The sequence below is a fragment of the Aquarana catesbeiana genome, linkage group LG06 (assembly GCF_042186555.1).
Source record: "Aquarana catesbeiana isolate 2022-GZ linkage group LG06, ASM4218655v1, whole genome shotgun sequence".
Classification (NCBI taxonomy): Eukaryota; Metazoa; Chordata; class Amphibia; order Anura; family Ranidae; genus Aquarana; species Aquarana catesbeiana.
The window spans coordinates 19,437,052-19,454,071 of record NC_133329.1 but is presented as its reverse complement, the minus strand read 5'-3'; the positions used below and the strand labels follow the sequence as shown (position 1 = coordinate 19,454,071).

At 48.3% G+C, this 17,020-nt stretch overlaps 1 protein-coding gene across 4 annotated transcripts in view; it reads left to right on the top strand.

The window, feature by feature from the left end:
* Positions 1-17,020, top strand: part of LOC141148209 (uncharacterized) — a 116,601-nt gene that overhangs the window by 80,604 nt on the left and 18,977 nt on the right. For all 4 annotated transcript variants that reach the window (XM_073635443.1, XM_073635445.1, XM_073635444.1 and 1 more), the window contains exons 7-9: positions 1,449-1,700; positions 12,343-12,623; positions 13,718-13,930. In XM_073635443.1, coding sequence (XP_073491544.1) covers positions 1,449-1,700; positions 12,343-12,623; positions 13,718-13,930 — 746 coding nt within the window. The remainder of the gene's footprint in view (positions 1-1,448; positions 1,701-12,342; positions 12,624-13,717; positions 13,931-17,020) is intronic.

The window sequence follows — 17,020 nt, the reverse complement described above, 5'->3', positions numbered from 1 at the left end:
AGCCCTCTGGCAGGCCACGCGTCCCAGGAACAAGAGACCTAAGATGGCCGCTCCCAGCCTTTTTATAGTCTTCCCACGATGCAGTTCAGTTCTCCCAATGTTCTATGGGAGTTTACGGGCATCATGGGTAGGTCAAGTTAATGTCCAGAAGTAAACAATAAAACACTTCCATGTCACTTCCCCAAGTAATGAAATCTAAAGGTGCTGCAATTATATTTTTTTGGCCACTAGATGGCACCATATACCAACTTATTAACCTTACACCATTACATATAACTAGAAACAAATATTGTCAGCGCTACACATATATTTTTTTAAAAGTCCTTTGTTTGATAAGTGGCTGTGTTGTCAGATTATTTAGTTAGGATTGTGTTCATTTCTAACGGTGATATCAGGGTATTAGTGATTGGTATTTGGCTGTGGCCATGTGTCCTAAGAGGTCGGTATAGGAAGTCATTGTTAGTCTAGCAAATAGGGTGCAGGTTCTGAGGGTCAGTCGAAGGAAGTGTTGAAGCTATTACTGCTCAAGGGAGGTGCGGATTGCAGGTTCAAGGTTCTGTGTGGTACAGGGGCATTGCCCTGCACCAACCAATCACATTCAGTCGTCAGTTTTCAGTAAAGGCTTGATTCAGATGTCTGGAAGCTAATACAGATTTTTAAGTATATTTAGAAATATTTTTGCACTTGTAGTGCCACTCAAGGTGCTCTGCTGGTAAAAATTCAGTGTCTCACAGCATTGTAAGGGTGCAGGCTGTCTTATGCTTGATGCAGAAATCAGTGAAGCATGAGGGAATGAGAGACACTGCACACCACTAGTACCACAGGTGGAGAGGAATGTGAATGGCCTCAGACTTGAGCTCCTCCTGAGCCTCTCCCCGATGCATTTTCCCCCGCCCACCAGGGGCTTGGTCGTAGAGGCGACCTCTATGATTAAGCCCTGGTGGGTGGGGCGAAATGCATCAGTGGCAAGGGCCAGGAGAAGTTCAAGTCTGAGGCCATTCACATTCCTCTCCACCTGTTGAGCTTGTGGTGTGTGGTGTCTCCCATTCCTGCATGCTTCATAATTTTTTCTTTTTTGATAGAGTAAATAATAGGTCAGATTTTATTGCTGTCTGTGCCTCTGATGAGGAGATGTCACCAAGACAAGAAAGTGAGTGGAAATCAAAAGTTATTATCAGAGCAAGGAGACACCTCCAATGGGATACATGTTCCTATGACAAGTCTCCAAGATGGGGATATCAATAATTTTGAAGAGATATCCCCTGATTTCCAGTTGTGCCTCCAGGACAGAAAATGAAGTAAAATCTTTCCAGCAGGACACAGAGAGCATAAAATAGTCAGAGACAGCAACTCTTTCCATGTAAAAATAAACTTTTTATGATGTCTTATCTTCTTATGACCAACATTTTTGTTTTGTTTCTGATTTTGCATTATTTTATTCTTTCAAGTGGAGAGTACAGAGGAGACCTCAAAGATAAGCAACCGGTGCAGAGACACCATCCGGATGTATTTCAACACCCGCAAATGTTTTGTGTTTGACCCTCCATCTGCAGATAAAAAGGTTCTTCAGAGGATGGATGAGGTGTCAGAGGAAGAGCTCTCTTCTAGCTTTGTGGATCAGTGTCACAAATTCTGTGAATACATTTACAAAAATGTTGAAGTTAAACTCTTGGATGACATCAAACCCGTGTCTGGGGAAAGTAAGTATATCTGCCATAAGAGAGATGAAGAAGTGGAAGAAGAGATGAAAAGTGAGGGAGAAGAAGAGACGGAACAACTGACAAAGATTGGGGGGAAAAGGGGGGGCTAGAAGGGGGAAAAAAGAGAGAGGGTGAGTGAGGGATAAGGGGAAATGAAAGAGAAGAAGCGAGAGTGAAGGAGAAAGAGAGAGTGGGTAGGGAAAATAAGAAGAGGGAGGAGGAGATGTCAGAAACATAAAGAAGAGGAGGAAGCAAATGAAACAAATTGACAGGCAAGAAAAAGGAGAAAAGTAAAGAGAAGGAAAAAGATGAATGTAAGCAGATGGAGAGGGGAAGAAAAGGAGAGGATGAGGAAAAAAAGAGAAGAGTTTGAAGAAAGGAGCAGAAGAATGGCGTGAGGGAGTGGGGGAGAGGGGGAGAGATGGAGAAGGGGTAAGAGAGAGGGAGAAAGATGGAGAAAACATTAGGGAGAGAAAGAAAAGGGGTAGGATAGAGGGGAAGAGATAGAACGGGAGTGAGGGAGAAGGAGAATGATGGAGAATGAGTGAAGGAGAGGGGGGGAGATGGAGAAGGGGTAAGGGAGAGGGGGAGAGATGGAGAAAGAGTGAAGGAGAAGGAGAATGATGGAGAAGGAGTGAGGGAGAGGGGGAGAGATGGGGAAGTGGTAAGGGAGAGGGGGAGAGATGGAGAGATGGAGAAGGGGTAAGGGAGAGATGGAGAAGGGGTAAGGGAGAGGGGGAGAGATGGAGAAGGAGTGAGGGAGAGATGGAGAAGAGGTAAGGGAGAGATGGGGTAAGGGAGAGGGGGAGAGATGGAGAGATGGAGAAGGGGTAAGAGAGAGGGAGAGAGATGGAGAAAACGTTAGGGAGAGGAAGAAAAGGAGTAGGATAGAGGGGAAGAGATAGAACAGGAGTGAGGAAGAAGGAGAATGATGGAGAATGAGTGAAGGAGAGGGGGAGATGGAGAAGGGGTAAGGGAGAGGGGGAGAGACGGAGAAAGAGTGAGGGAGAAGGAGAATGATGGAGAAGGAGTGAGGGAGAGGGAGAGAGATGGAGAAGGAGTGAGGGAGAGGGGGAGAGATGGAGAAGGGTAAGGGAGAGGGGGAGAGATGGAGATATGGAGAAGGGGTAAGGGAGAGATGGAGAAGGGATAAGGGAGAGGGGGAGAGATGGAAAGGGGTGAGGGAGAGATGGAGAAGGGGTAAGGGAGAGATGTAGAAGGGGTAAAGGAGAAAGGAAGAGAAGGAGAAGGAGTGAGTTAGAGATGGAGAAGGGGTAAGGGAGAGGGGGAGAGATGGAGAAGGGGTAAGGGAGAGGGGGAGAGATGGAGAAGGGGTAAGGAAGAGATGGAGAACGGGTAAGGGGGGGAGATGGAGAAGGAGTGAGGGAGAGGTGGACAGATGGAGAAGGAGTGAGGGAGAGGGGGAGAGATGGAGAAGGAGTGAGTGAGAAGGAGAATGATGGAGAAGGAGTGAAGGACAGGGGGAAAGATGGAGAAGGGGTAAGGGAGGGGGGAAGGATGGAGAAGGGGTAAGGGAGAGGGGGAGAGATGGAGAAGGAGTGAGGGAGAGGGGGAGAGATGGAGAGATGGAGAAGGGGTAAGGGAGAGGTGGAGAAGGGGTAAAGGAGAAAGGAAGAGAAGGAGAAGGAGTGAGGGAGAGATGGAGAAGGGGTAAGGGAGAGGGGGAGAGATGGAGAAGGGTAAGGGAGAGGGGGAGAGATGGAGATATGGAGAAGGGGTAAGGGAGAGATGGAGAAGGGATAAGGGAGAGGGGGAGAGATGGAAAGGGGTGAGGGAGAGAAGGGGTAAGGGAGAGATGGAGAAGGGGTAAAGGAGAAAGGAAGAGAAGGAGAAGGAGTGAGTTAGAGATGGAGAAGGGGTAAGGGAGAGGGGGAGAGATGGAGAAGGGGTAAGGGAGAGGGGGAGAGATGGAGAAGGGGTAAGGAAGAGATGGAGAACGGGTAAGGGGGGGAGATGGAGAAGGAGTGAGGGAGAGGTGGACAGATGGAGAAGGAGTGAGGGAGAGGGGGAGAGATGGAGAAGGAGTGAGTGAGAAGGAGAATGATGGAGAAGGAGTGAAGGACAGGGGGAAAGATGGAGAAGGGGTAAGGGAGGGGGGAAGGATGGAGAAGGGGTAAGGGAGAGGGGGAGAGATGGAGAAGGAGTGAGGGAGAGGGGGAGAGATGGAGAGATGGAGAAGGGGTAAGGGAGAGGTGGAGAAGGGGTAAAGGAGAAAGGAAGAGAAGGAGAAGGAGTGAGGGAGAGATGGAGAAGGGGTAAGGGAGAGGGGGAGAGATGGAGAAGGGGTAAGGAAGAGATGGGGAATGGGTAAGGGGGGGAGATGGAGAAGGAGTGAGGGAGAGGTGGAGAGATGGAGAAGAAGTGAGGGAGAGGGGGAGAGATGGAGAAGGAGTGAGTGAGAAGGAGAATGATGGAGAGAGAGTGAAGGACAGGGGGAAAGATGGAGAAGGGGTAATGGAGGGGGGAAGGATGGAGAAGGGGTAAGGGAGAGGGGGAGAGATGGAGAAGGAGTGAGGGGGAGAGATGGAGAAGGGTAAGGGAGAGATGGAGAAGGGGTAAAGGAGAAAGGAAGAGAAGGAGAAGGAGTGCGGGAGAGATGGAGAAGGGGTAAGGGAGAGGGGGAGAGATGGAGAAGGGGTAAGGGAGAGGGGGAGAGATGGAGAAGGGGTAAGGAAGAGATGGAGAACGGGTAAGGGGGGGGAGATGGAGAAGGAGTGAGGGAGAGGTGGAGAGATGGAGAAGGGGTAAGGAAGAGATGGAGAACGGGTAAGGGGGGGATGGAGAAGGAGTGAGGGAGAGGTGGAGATATGGAGAAGGAGTGAGGGAGAGGTGGAGAGATGGAGAGATGGAGAAGGGGTAAGGGAGAGGTGGAGAAGGGGTAAAGGAGAAAGGAAGAGAAGGAGAAGGAGTGAGTTAGAGATGGAGAAGGGGTAAGGGAGAGGGGGAGAGATGGAGAAGGGGTAAGGGAGAGGGGGAGAGATGGAGAAGGGGTAAGGAAGAGATGGAGAACGGGTAAGGGGGGGAGATGGAGAAGGAGTGAGGGAGAGGTGGACAGATGGAGAAGGAGTGAGGGAGAGGGGGAGAGATGGAGAAGGAGTGAGTGAGAAGGAGAATGATGGAGAAGGAGTGAAGGACAGGGGGAAAGATGGAGAAGGGGTAAGGGAGGGGGGAAGGATGGAGAAGGGGTAAGGGAGAGGGGAGAGAGATGGAGAAGGAGTGAGGGAGAGGGGGAGAGATGGAGAGATGGAGAAGGGGTAAGGGAGAGGTGGAGAAGGGGTAAAGGAGAAAGGAAGAGAAGGAGAAGGAGTGAGGGAGAGATGGAGAAGGGGTAAGGGAGAGGGGGAGAGATGGAGAAGGGGTAAGGGAGAGGGGGAGAGATGGAGAAGGGGTGAGGGGGAGAGATGGAGAGATGGAGAAGGGGTAAGGGAGAGATGGAGAAGGGGTAAAGGAGAAAGGAAGAGAAGGAGAAGGAGTGAGGGAGAGATGGAGAAGGGGTAAGGGAGAGGGGGAGAGATGGAGAAGGGGTAAGGGAGAGGGGGAGAGATGGAGAAGGGGTAAGGAAGAGATGGAGAACGGGTAAGGGGGGGAGATGGAGAAGGAGTGAGGGAGAGGTGGAGAGATGGAGAAGGGGTAAGGGAGAGGGGGGGAGATGGAGAAGGGGTAAGGAAGAGATGGAGAACGGGTAAGGGGGGATGGAGAAGGAGTGAGGGAGAGGTGGAGATATGGAGAAGGAGTAAGGGAGAGGTGGAGAGATGGAGAAGGAGTGAGTGAGAAGGAGAATGATGGAGAAGGAGTGAAGGACAGGGGGAAAGATGGAGAAGGGGTAAGGGAGGGGGGAAGGATGGAGAAGGGGTAAGGGAGAGGGGGGAGAGATGGAGAAGGAGTGAGGGGGAGAGATGGGGAAGGAGTGAAAGAGAGGAAGAAAAGGAGTAGGATGGAGGGGAAGAGATAGAACAGGAGTGAGGGAGAAGGAAAATGATGGAGAAGGAGTGAAGGAGAGGGGGAGAGATGGAGAAAGAGTGAGGGAGAGAGATGGAGAAGGGGTAAGGGAGAGGTGGAGAGATGGAGAAGGGGTAAGGGAGAGGGGGAGAGATGGAGAAGGGGTAAGGAAGAGATGGAGAACGGGGTAAGGGGGGGAGATGGAGAAGGAGTGAGGGAGAGGTAGAGAGATGGAGAAGGAGTGAGGGAGAGGGGGAGAGATGGAGAAGGAGTGAGTGAGAAGGAGAATGATGGAGAAGGAGTGAAGGACAGGGGGAAAGATGGAGAAGGGGTAAGGGAGGGGGGAAGGATGGAGAAGGGGTAAGGGAGAGGGGGAGAGATGGAGAAGGGGTAAGGGAGAGGGGGAGAGATGGAGAAGGAGTGAGGGGGAGAGATGGGGAAGGAGTGAGGGAGAGGAAGAAAAGGAGTAGGATGGAGGGGAAGAGATAGAACAGGAGTGAGGGAGAAGGTAAATGATGGAGGAGTGAAGGAGAGGGGGAGAGATGGAGAAAGAGTGAGGGAGAGAGATGGAGAAGGGGGTAAGGGAGAGGTGGAGAGATGGAGAAGGGGTAAGGGAGAAGGGGGGAGATGGAGAAGGAATGAAGGAGAGGGGGAGAGATGGAGAAGGAGTGAGGGGAGAGGGAGAAAGAGTGGGGGGGGGGAAGTGAGATCTGAAAAGATTTAGGAGGAGTGAGGGAGAAATGGAGAAGGAGTGAGAGAGGGGGGAAGATTATGAAGAAGCGAAGGAGAAAGGGAGAGATAGGAAAGGAATGAGAGAAGAAGAGATGGAGCAGTGAGATAGAGGCAGATATGGAAGAGTGAGATAAGGGGAGATGGAGGAGTGACAGAGAGATGGAGAAGGATTTAGAGAGGGGGAGAGATAGAAAAGGGGTAAGAGAGAGGGGGAGAGATGGAGAAGGATTAAGAGAGAGGGAGTGATGTAGAAGTGAAAGAGAGGAGGGGAGATGGAGGAGGAGTGAGAGAGAGGGGGGGAGGGGATGAAGGAGCGTAGAAAAGGGGAGAGATGGGGAAGAAATGAGAGAAGAAGAGATGGAGGACTGAGAGAGAGGCAGAGATGAAAGCAGTGGTGTATTTAGGTTTTGTGCTGCCCTAGGCCTGACTGAGCTTGAGCACCCCCTAATTTAAATATGACCCACCCCTTCCTGTCAAGGCCACACCCCTTTCTTTTAAAGATCCGCCCTGTCATCTTTATTGGAGGAGGACAGAGGGACGCCGCAGGAAGAGGACAGAGGGACACCACAGGAGGAGGACAGAGAGGCATGCGGCATCTTTTCATTTGGGGGGTAAGGGGATATGTGCTAGTTGCTTTGGGAGGGGAAGATCAGACCCCCCCCACTAGCACATATCCTCTCCCCTCCCAAAGCAGCCAGCACATATCCCCTTACCCCCCTCCCCTCATCCATGTGTGCATCTGTTATCTGCCCCCCTTCCCGGTTACTGTGTCCCCCTCCACTGTAAACAATACACAGACCTCAGAGCAGCAGCGCGGCTCATGCACTGAAGTCATGTCCCTCCTCTGTGGCTCCTTCTCCTCCTGGCTGTGTACACTAGAACATTGGAGCTGAGAAGGAGGAGGAGCTGAGGAGTGTGTGTGGCTGACAGTGGGGAGAGAGGTGGCGGCTGCTATGGAAAGCCGATCGCCGCTTGTGGGACCCCAGGTGGCAGATGTCCTGGGTGCCCACGCTAGCGCACTCTGGCTGCCAGTTACTGAAGCTCAGTGCCGGAACTTGTTGTGGGCTCCGGGACAGTGGCATCACTAGGTTTGGTGTCACCTGGAGCTGTAAAAATTGTGTCATCCCCCTTAATTTTTTGACTGGAGGCCCAGCATTGGAGCTCATTGTGGCGGTCAACAAGGCCTGGAGGATATCAGGTTAGGCAATTCCTAATGGCTCAGTCCCTGGGAACAGTAATGGGTAATGGCCAACAGACTCTCTTACCAGACCCGATGAAACTGCAACAGTGATCCCTCTGGCTGTACGTTCGCTCACTCTGGGTTGCCCAGGCTGACTCTGGTCAGTAGTGTAGCATGTCTGTACCCTGGCAGTGGCTTTATCTTTCTCCCCCTCTGGTGGTGCAGGTACAGCGTGGCTCTCTCTTTGGTGGTGCGGGAACAGTGTGGCTGGCTCTCTGGTGGTGCAGGTACAGCGTGGCTCTCTGGTGGTGCGGGTAGAGCGTGGCTCTCTGGTGGTGTGGGTACAGCGTGGCTCTCTGGTGGTGCGGGAACAGCGTGGCTCTCTGGTGGTGTGGGTACAGCGTGGCTCTCTGGTGGTGCGGGTACAGCGTGGCTCTCTGGTGGTGCGGGTACAGCGTGGCTCTCTGGTGGTGCGGATACAGCGTGGCTCTCTGGTGGTGTGGGTACAGCGTGGCTCTCTGGTGGTGTGGGTACAGCGTGGCTCTCTGGTGGTGCGGGTACAGCGTGGCTCTCTGGTGGTGCGGGTACAGCGTGGCTCTCTGGTGGTGCGGGTACAGCGTGGCTCTCTGGTGGTGCGGGTACAGCGTGGCTCTCTGGTGGTGCGGGTACAGCGTGGCTGTCTGTGGTGCGGGTACAGCGTGGCTCTCTGGTGGTGCGGGTACAGCGTGGCTCTCTGGTGGTGCGGGTACAGCGTGGCTCTCTGGTGGTGCGGGTACAGCGTGGCTCTCTGGTGGTGCGGGTACAGCGTGGCTGTCTGTGGTGCGGGTACAGCGTGGCTCTCTGGTGGTGCGGGTACAGCGTGGCTCTCCGGTGGTGCGGGTACAGCGTGGCTCTCTGGTGGTGCGGGTACAGCGTGGCTCTCTGGTGGTGCGGGTACAGCTTGGCTCCCTCTTTGGCTTCCCCCAGCACAGTACTCTCTTTTTCTCCTCTAACATCCCCCTCAGCAGAGTGCATGCATGCTGGGGGCTGTAGCATGATGTCTGTGGACACACTGGGGCCGTCATTCTTCAGGGACTACTTTTCCCATGATGCCCCCAGAGTCTTCTGATTGGCCCTCTGCTGTGGCCAAGTATGGGGTGAGAAACAGCGGTCAGGAAGCTGGGCGGCGGCATGGTAAAACCAATTAGAGCCGCTCTCTCTCTTCTCCCTTCGGCTGACAGAAAGGGGAGGGGGGGCGAGTGGGGGAGATACACAGACAGCCTGCATCTCTCCTCTCCCTATCACAGCACTGCTGCTGCATTTGTCAGAGAACTCGGCAGCAGCAGAGAGCTTCCCCGCTCGCCCCCCCTCCCCTTTCTGTCAGCCGAAGGGAGAAGAGAGAGAGAGCCGCTCTAATTGGTTTCGCCGTGCCGCCGCCCAGCTTCCAGACCGCTGTTTTCCTCCCCATGATTGGCCACAGCAGAGGGCCAATCAGAGACAGAATCACAGCTTTACGGAGAGGCGGCTTGACAGCTCTTACTTAAACTACTTTCTAGCCCCCTCCGAACCCGGGACGCCACTGCACTGCTAAGCTGTTCTCCCCAGATGGTGGCCCTGCTGTGCGGGAGTCGGGAAGAGGGCGCCGCTGCCATTTTCGGGGGGGGGGGGCGGCTTTTTGCCGCCCCCCCCGCACAGTGCCGCCCTAGGCCTGGGCCTTGTTGGCCTAGACCAAGACACAGCACTTGATGGAAGAGTGAGAAAGGTGGAGATGGAGGAGTGACAGAGAGTGGGAGAGATAGAGAAGGAGTAAGGGAAGGAGGTTAAGGGAATGAGAGATGAAGGGGAAGTGAGGAATGGAGTGTAGAAAGGAGAAGGATTGGGGGAGAGAGAGATGAAGATCGGAGAGATAGATGAAGAAGCGTGTGAGAAACTGAAGGAGAGGGAAGAAAGGGAGTAATAATGAGAAAATGAGAGTGATGAAGAAAAAGAAGCTTTTACTTCTTTACTCCGATACATTTTCCTTCTATTTATAAAACCTATATTTATAATACCAAAAACTACCCTATTTAACAGTGCTGCACAATTTTTGTAACTATATTGAATACTAACCAAGAAAGGAGAGTACTGTGCAGGAGCTGTGTGTTTTAAAGAAGAACTTTGGTACGGTTGTACAAAATGAAAAGTTAGCAACTAAAAATACTGTAGCTGCTGACTCAAAGAAAAAGAAACAGACAGTTGCCAGCATATGGATATCAGTGCTGTCTTCACTGGAGCCGATCCTTCACTGGGCTGTTCGGCCATCTTGGATATGGCTCCACCCAGACTGTCCCCACAACCTCCTAGGATTTATGACGTATGCCATTAAGTTGCAGGCTGGCAAAGGGCGGGCCAAGCTTACATAATTCTAAGGCAAGGGAAGTACTGTTGTTACAGTAGAGGTGGGGAGAGGATGAGCAGAATTTTCACTTTTAATTGAAGGCCCCCTTAAATAGAACCATATTCTATTATATTTTCAGGCCATTTTGTCCCCATAAATATTTTTATTTTTGACACTTCACCAGTTACAAGCAAGTAATATTGACAGTTTAGGAATGGAGACCAGTAAACATAATAAAACATATCTAAAAAAAAATATGTATATGATTGGGGCGAGTAGTTAATGTGCACAGTGGTGGAGCACAAATTGCATGGTGTTGGATACATAGAGATACTATTGACGGTGAAGTTTTCTTATCTCTCTATATAATGTGAAAAGTCCATTGGATAAAGTGCAAATAGTATATGGTGGGGCATTAGCAGACTCTTAACTCTGAAATGACACTTGTCTACAATGTAAAGTAGTGAGTGTACAGCTTGTATAACAGTGTAAATTTGCTGTCCCCTCAAAATAACTCAACACACAGCCATTAATGTCTAAACTGCTGGCAACAAAAGTGAGTACACCCTTAAGTGAAAATCTCCAAATTGGGCCCAATTAGCCATTTTCCCTCTGGACGTCATGTGAATCGTTAGTGTTACAAGGTCTCAGGTGTGAATGGGGAGCAGGTGTGTAAAATTTGGTGTTATCACTCTCATTCTCTCATACTGGTCACTGGAAGTTCAGCATGGCACCTCATGGCAAAGAACTCTCTGAGGATCTGAAAAAAAGAATTGTTGCTCTACATAAAGATGGCCTAGACTATAAGAAGGTTGCCAAGACCCTGAAACTGAGCTGCAGCATGGTGGCCAAGACCATACAGTGGTTTAACAGGACAGGTTCCACTTAGAACAGGCCTCACCATGGTTGACCAAAGAAGTTGAGTGCACGAGCTCAGCGTCATATCCAGAGATTGTCTTTGAGAAATAGACGTATGAGTGCTGCCAGCATTGCTGCAGAGGTTGAAGTGGTGGGGGTTCAGCCTGTCAGTGCTCCGACCATACTCCGCACACTGCATCAAATTGGTCTGCATGGCTGTCATCCCAGAAGGAAGCCGCTTCTAAAGATGATGCAAAAAAAGCCCACAAACAGTTTGCTGAAGACAAGCAGACTAAGGACTACAGTTCATTGAGGGAATCATGAATGCCAAACATGTACTGTGACATACTGAAGAAGGGCAGTATTCCAACATGATAACGACCCCAAACACACCTCCAAGATGACCACTGCCTTGCTAAAGAGGGTAAAGGTGATGGACTGGCCAAGCATGTCTCCAGAACTAAACCCTATTGAGCAACTGTGGGGCATCCTCAAATGTAAGGTAGAGGAGTGCAAGGTCTCTAACATCCACCAGCTCCGTGATGTCATCATGGAGGAGGGGAAGAGGACTCCAGTGACAACCTGTGAAGCTCTGGTGAACTCCATGCCCAAGAGGGTTAAGGCAGTGCTGGAAAATAATGGTGGCCACACAAAATATTGACACTTTGGGCCCAATTAGGACATTTTCACTTAGGGGTGTACTCACTTTTGTTGCCAGCGGTTTAGACATTAATGGCTGTGTGTTGAGTTATTTTGAGGGGACAGCAAATTTACACTGTTATACAAGCTATACACTCACTACTTTACATTGTAGCAAAGTGTCATTTTCTCAGTGTTGTCACATGAAAAGATATAATAAAATATTTACAAAAATGTGAGGGGTGTACTCACTTTTGTGAGATACTGTATGTGCTACATTGATTTTTGATTTAGTGTATAAAAAACATAGGATAAGCAAAGCACAACAGGTACATGAAGTCTCCATCTCTGCTGGGGCGAAGTAGCCATTGTATATACAAAAACAGAATAACATTATTGCAGATAGAGAAAAGAAAAAAAAAAAAAAAAAAAAACAAAAAACAAAGGTAAGCTATTGTATTACCACAAAATAAGGGGTAAGGTAGCCCTATCTTCCCTGCTTATGGTCCCCAGCCTCAAAACTCAATATAAGTGCTATGGTGATCAGGGATAGACATAGCCCTCCAAGGATGCTAAGCAGGGGAACCAGGGAGTCCTGAACACAGTATCTTTCCAGGGCTGTTAAAGGCAGAAGAGACCACAAGTGGAAGAGAGGAGACTATTAAGTCTGAATAATACAAGGTTCAGGCCCTTTTATTAAAGATCTTGTTTAACATGCATGCAGTATGCATTGTTAAATCATTGGTGATAAATTGTTTTAAGCTGCATTGATTGAGGGTTAAGCTACTAAGGAGGGGTGGTTTTCATATAATATTGGTTGAAATATTTAAGATATTTATCCAAGTAAACTCCCCAATCCTTGCATGAAGTTTCTTCCTAAGCACTCATTTTCTCTTTTACATATTTCCTATGAATAGTACTGGGGCAGCTAGTGTATAAGTACACAGAAGCCATCAATTCTTCCACTGCTGTGTGTATGGAGGACACTGTGATGAGTATATCGGAGATGGAAAACAAGGCGGCTGTCCAGGAGGCAACTGAGCATTATGAGAAGAGGATGAGAGAAAGAGGACAATTCCCCACAGAGACGCTGGAGGAGTTTATTGAGCTGAGCGCTCAGTGTGAGGAAGAAGCTCTTCAGATATTCATTGGCAAGTCCTTCAATGACCTTAAACTTATTTTCCATGCACAGTTTATGGTGAGCATGCCTTTCCTCTATGGGCATAATATATACTGTATATGTATATTGTACAGAATGCCAGGGATGAGTCTTGGATGGGAGATATATGCCCTCATTATTGGGGTTGTGGTACAATTAAGGGGAACAAAAATAAGTAGTTGGGAGTAGGATGAGGTGTTCTGAAAAATGACTTACAGTTTTCATAGGATTGTTAAATCCTGGTATGAGACCCAGAATTCAGAGACTCAAAGAGCCTTTTGGTTGGGAAAAACCCTCTAAAACTACAGAAAGTGTGGTCCTGAAGGGCCAGCAGGTGTCTGTGAGGTGTTGAGTGAACAGAACACAGCTGTGTGGGGTGTGTGGACTGTCTTGTAATAGAGATGCTGCTGCTGAGTTCTTGCAATGTTTCTGGACCCTTGAAGCAGTTGGGAACTTTAAAATCCCTGTGGTGGGAGAAGCTTGTGACAGTGGTGAGCCAAAGTCTTATTTTGTGTACCAGAAGTGTAGACTGTTTTGTTTTTCCATGCTGAAGTACAGTAAGCTGTTTTCAGTCAACTTTTGGAAAATGAAGACTGTAGCTTTTACCCACATGGCTGGCTGGTGATACCGGACCCCCATTCCTCCCAAAATATCACAGTACATTATATATATATATATATATATATATATATATATATATATACTGTATATAAAAAAATCTAAAGCCAAAACTGTTTTAGTATTGGGAACAATTATAACCCTTGCAGATTTGCATTGTTATCTGGATCTTGCTGGGGAGATTCATTTATTTTTCCAGGTGACCATTGTCTTAAGGGCAGAAAGTGAAGAGGAATTCATCGTTTTCACCTATATAGGAAAATCTTCCACTAGGGAAAGTTGTTCCGGTGAGAAATGCCCAAAAACTAAAGAAAAAAAGTTTTGGTTTTAGGTATACTTTATGTAAAATAGAATAAAATAATGTACTCTTTGGTTCCTTGGGGTAGCCAGCCAGAATGCCTGTGTCATGGTACTGGTGAACAGCAAGAAATTCATGTACAGTATTTGACAGGAAGTAGATGCTTACTGTAGTTTGAAACTCATATGACCCGCCATCCTCACTACTTTACTTCCAGGGGAATATAGAGAAGAGAAAGAGAGAATTTTCTGAGATGAATGAAGTGAAGTCTCGTAAATATTGTAATCGGCTCATCAAAAAACATTCTAGAGACCATGAGAAAGCCTTGCAACAAGGCTTGTACTCCAAACCAGGCGGGTACCTGAAGTTCCAGGAGGATATGGCGCTGATAGAAGAGAGATACAACAGTGAACCAAGAAAAGGTGTAGAGGTAGGTATTGGTATAACTAAGCTAAAAGCTTTTTTTGCATTAAAATGAACTTTACTCAACACTATTTACATATAAACTCAAATTTCAGGAAAATAATCAATGTTTATAACATGCTCATGCCTCTAAAAGTCAGACAGAAAGAGTTATGTGTGACCCCCTCCCAAATCTCAGCCTGCCATGCTTGTCATTGGTGGGAACGGATATTATGTGTCTCCTCCCCTAACTTAAAATGATTTTAAAGGAAGCAATTCAAAACTGGGATTATCCAAGATATTGCATATTATGGGATTTGCTTCAAGCAATAGGAGCATTATAGATGCTGCCGCTCACCAAGGTATACCGCATATACTCGAGTATAAGCCGACCCGAATATAAGCCGAGGCACCTAATTTTACCACAAAAAACTGGGAAAACGTATTGACTCAAGTATAAGCCTAGGGTGAGAAATGCGCAGATACTGTAAGTGGAAAAGAGGGTCAACAATGCCCATTTGCTGCCTCCCATTTGCATGCCTCACTGTGCCCATTTGCACGCCTCACTGTGCCCATTTGCAGCCATAGGTCCCCCGAACTTCAAACTTGGTAGTTAAGGGTTCCTAGATGCCCCCTAGCTGCAGCCAAAATTTGGGGTCTCTGGACCCAAAGGGTCCCGAAATGACATTGCTGCAGATGGACACAGTTGACCGATTTTGGGGCCCCATATCTCGGGGGCACTTGGTGCTAGGAACCCCAAATTTGTAACTAGCACTACAACATATCCAAAGCTGGGGTTCCTAGCACCAAGTGGACCCGAGATACTGGGCCCCAAATTAGGTTCGGAAAATGTCATTCTCTGCTGCAGAATAGTGCTTGACTTGAGTATAAGCCGAGGGGGTATTTTCAGCACAAAAAAATGTGCTGAAAAACTCGGCTTATATTCGAGTATATACGGTATTTATAAGGCTCCCCTGTCAGCTTCTATTTAGTGCTCATTTACATAGGTGCTAAGACATGCTGCAGGCAATGGCGATGGGGTAGCTGTTCAGACTTAACCTCATAACTGAGTCTGACAGGTGTGCAGGGATAGTTGTAAACCCTTATGTAGCGCACCCCACGTAGGAGCTGCTGGTGAAAAGGGATCCCCCACCCTGCAAAGCCAGGCACACCAAATTTCCACAGGTTCATTTGAGACAACAAAACAGTCCAGCAGCTTTGTTTTGTTTGTTTTTTGTTTTTATTTAGGGGTATTAAACTTGAATGGAGATAGGGGTATTATGGGATGCCCACTTGACTGGAACAAAGTCTCTTCACGGACAAACTCTATGTACACTCCCCGTCCTCCAACACATCAGCCCAAGGTCACCCTCCTCCCAGAGTAGGGGGCTACCCTTAAGGGATTCCAACAGCCTCCTCACACTCCATCTCCAAACTTCCTGCTGGACTAACTCTGAGTAATTATGAGGTGCATTTCCCCTTCCAGTATCTCTGGGGCCCACATGAATACACCAGACAGCTCCACCTAGACTCCTTCCAGCTGCTTCTGGAATCTTCTCCAAGTTTCCAGCAAGCAGGGGGAGTCACCAGAGATGCTGCTGATGAGTCATCCAGTCTCCCTGAGTCACTCATCCCTGACCCAGAATAAACACCGGCTTGGCTGACAGCCAAGCCAAACAATTGGCTTACTCTACAGAAAAACACATGTACAACATAGCACTCTACACTGGAGGGTGCTACACTTAAACAGGGGTTCCTCACATTTTTCTACATTAGTTGTACCTGTTTATCTGCAACTCTCTCTCTCTCTCTCTCTCTCTACTCTAAAGCCTTTTAAAACACACAGATCAAAGGCTATTTTCCAGCTCAAGAAGGCAGGGGGCAGGGATATGATGTCAAATAGGAGCACTGAGTGTAATCTAAAATCCAAGTGAAGGGAATAGACACACACCCCTCTACACAGCCTCAAAAGGAAACAAGTACAGCTGAAGCTGTCAGTCACCTTCTGTGTGCTTGCCTGTTCTGGAGTTAGACTGTCAAAGGGGACTCATGCAGATGGAGAGATGAGATATCAAAGGGAACCACACTAGGTTCTTTGGATTAAGGCAAGAACACAATATAGTGCAAGGATATGCAATTAGCGGACCTCCAGCTTTTGCAGAACTACAAGTCCCATGAGGCATAGCAAGACTCTGACAGCCATAAGAATGGCACCCAGAGGCAGAGGCATGATGGGACTTGTAGTTTCGCAACAGCTGGAGGTCCGCTAATTGCATATCCCTGATATAGTGGGATATGCTTTGTTCATTCCTAACCTCAGAGGTTTATAACCACTTTAAAGTTGAACTCCAACCTTACCTTTTCCTTTCCACACTTGTAGTAAGTCCTGTACGGTGTTGAAACTACTTGATGTAAATTCCCTGCAAACATTTCCACATTATAACCTTTTTAAACTGCAGCAGCTTCCTTAAGCCCTCCTTCATTTTCTATCTGAGCAACTTCAGTCATTTCTCAATCCCCTTTCCTTCTGATACTATCACTGCCCCGCCTCTCACAGCTATTCGTTTTCTCTGCCATCGATCATTTTGTTCCACTTCATTCCTTGGAAGAACATGATCTTCTCTCCTCTCCCTACATAACCATTTTATTGTAGCTGCTGGGGGAGCATCAAAGCGGAATACCTCTTGTGATAGCAATAAAGTTAAATAAAAAAAATGTTCAAAAAGCGTAAACATTTCTTTTTACATTTAAATAAAGTAAATAAAAATAATTGTGTACCTGTAGTCATGATCCCAGGTGCTCCAATTATTTCCACCTGAATGACAGGCTGTCTGCTCCTGTAAGCATGTATTCACATGTATCTCCACATCCAGTGCTTACCTGCTGTTAAAAATAATTTTCGGGCTCTGGGTGCGGATAGATTGTGTCCTAGAGTAGACAACCATCCCCTGGGTTTGACCATCAACATTCCTCAGGGCCTGCCCACTGAATCCATCAGTGCACCCACTTTTATTTTAAGACTCTTACAACATAATATATCTTCTATTCCATGTCCTCATCCTCCTCCAGAACCATCTCCCCTCCTCCAATATCATCTCCTCGACCCCATGAATCCCTC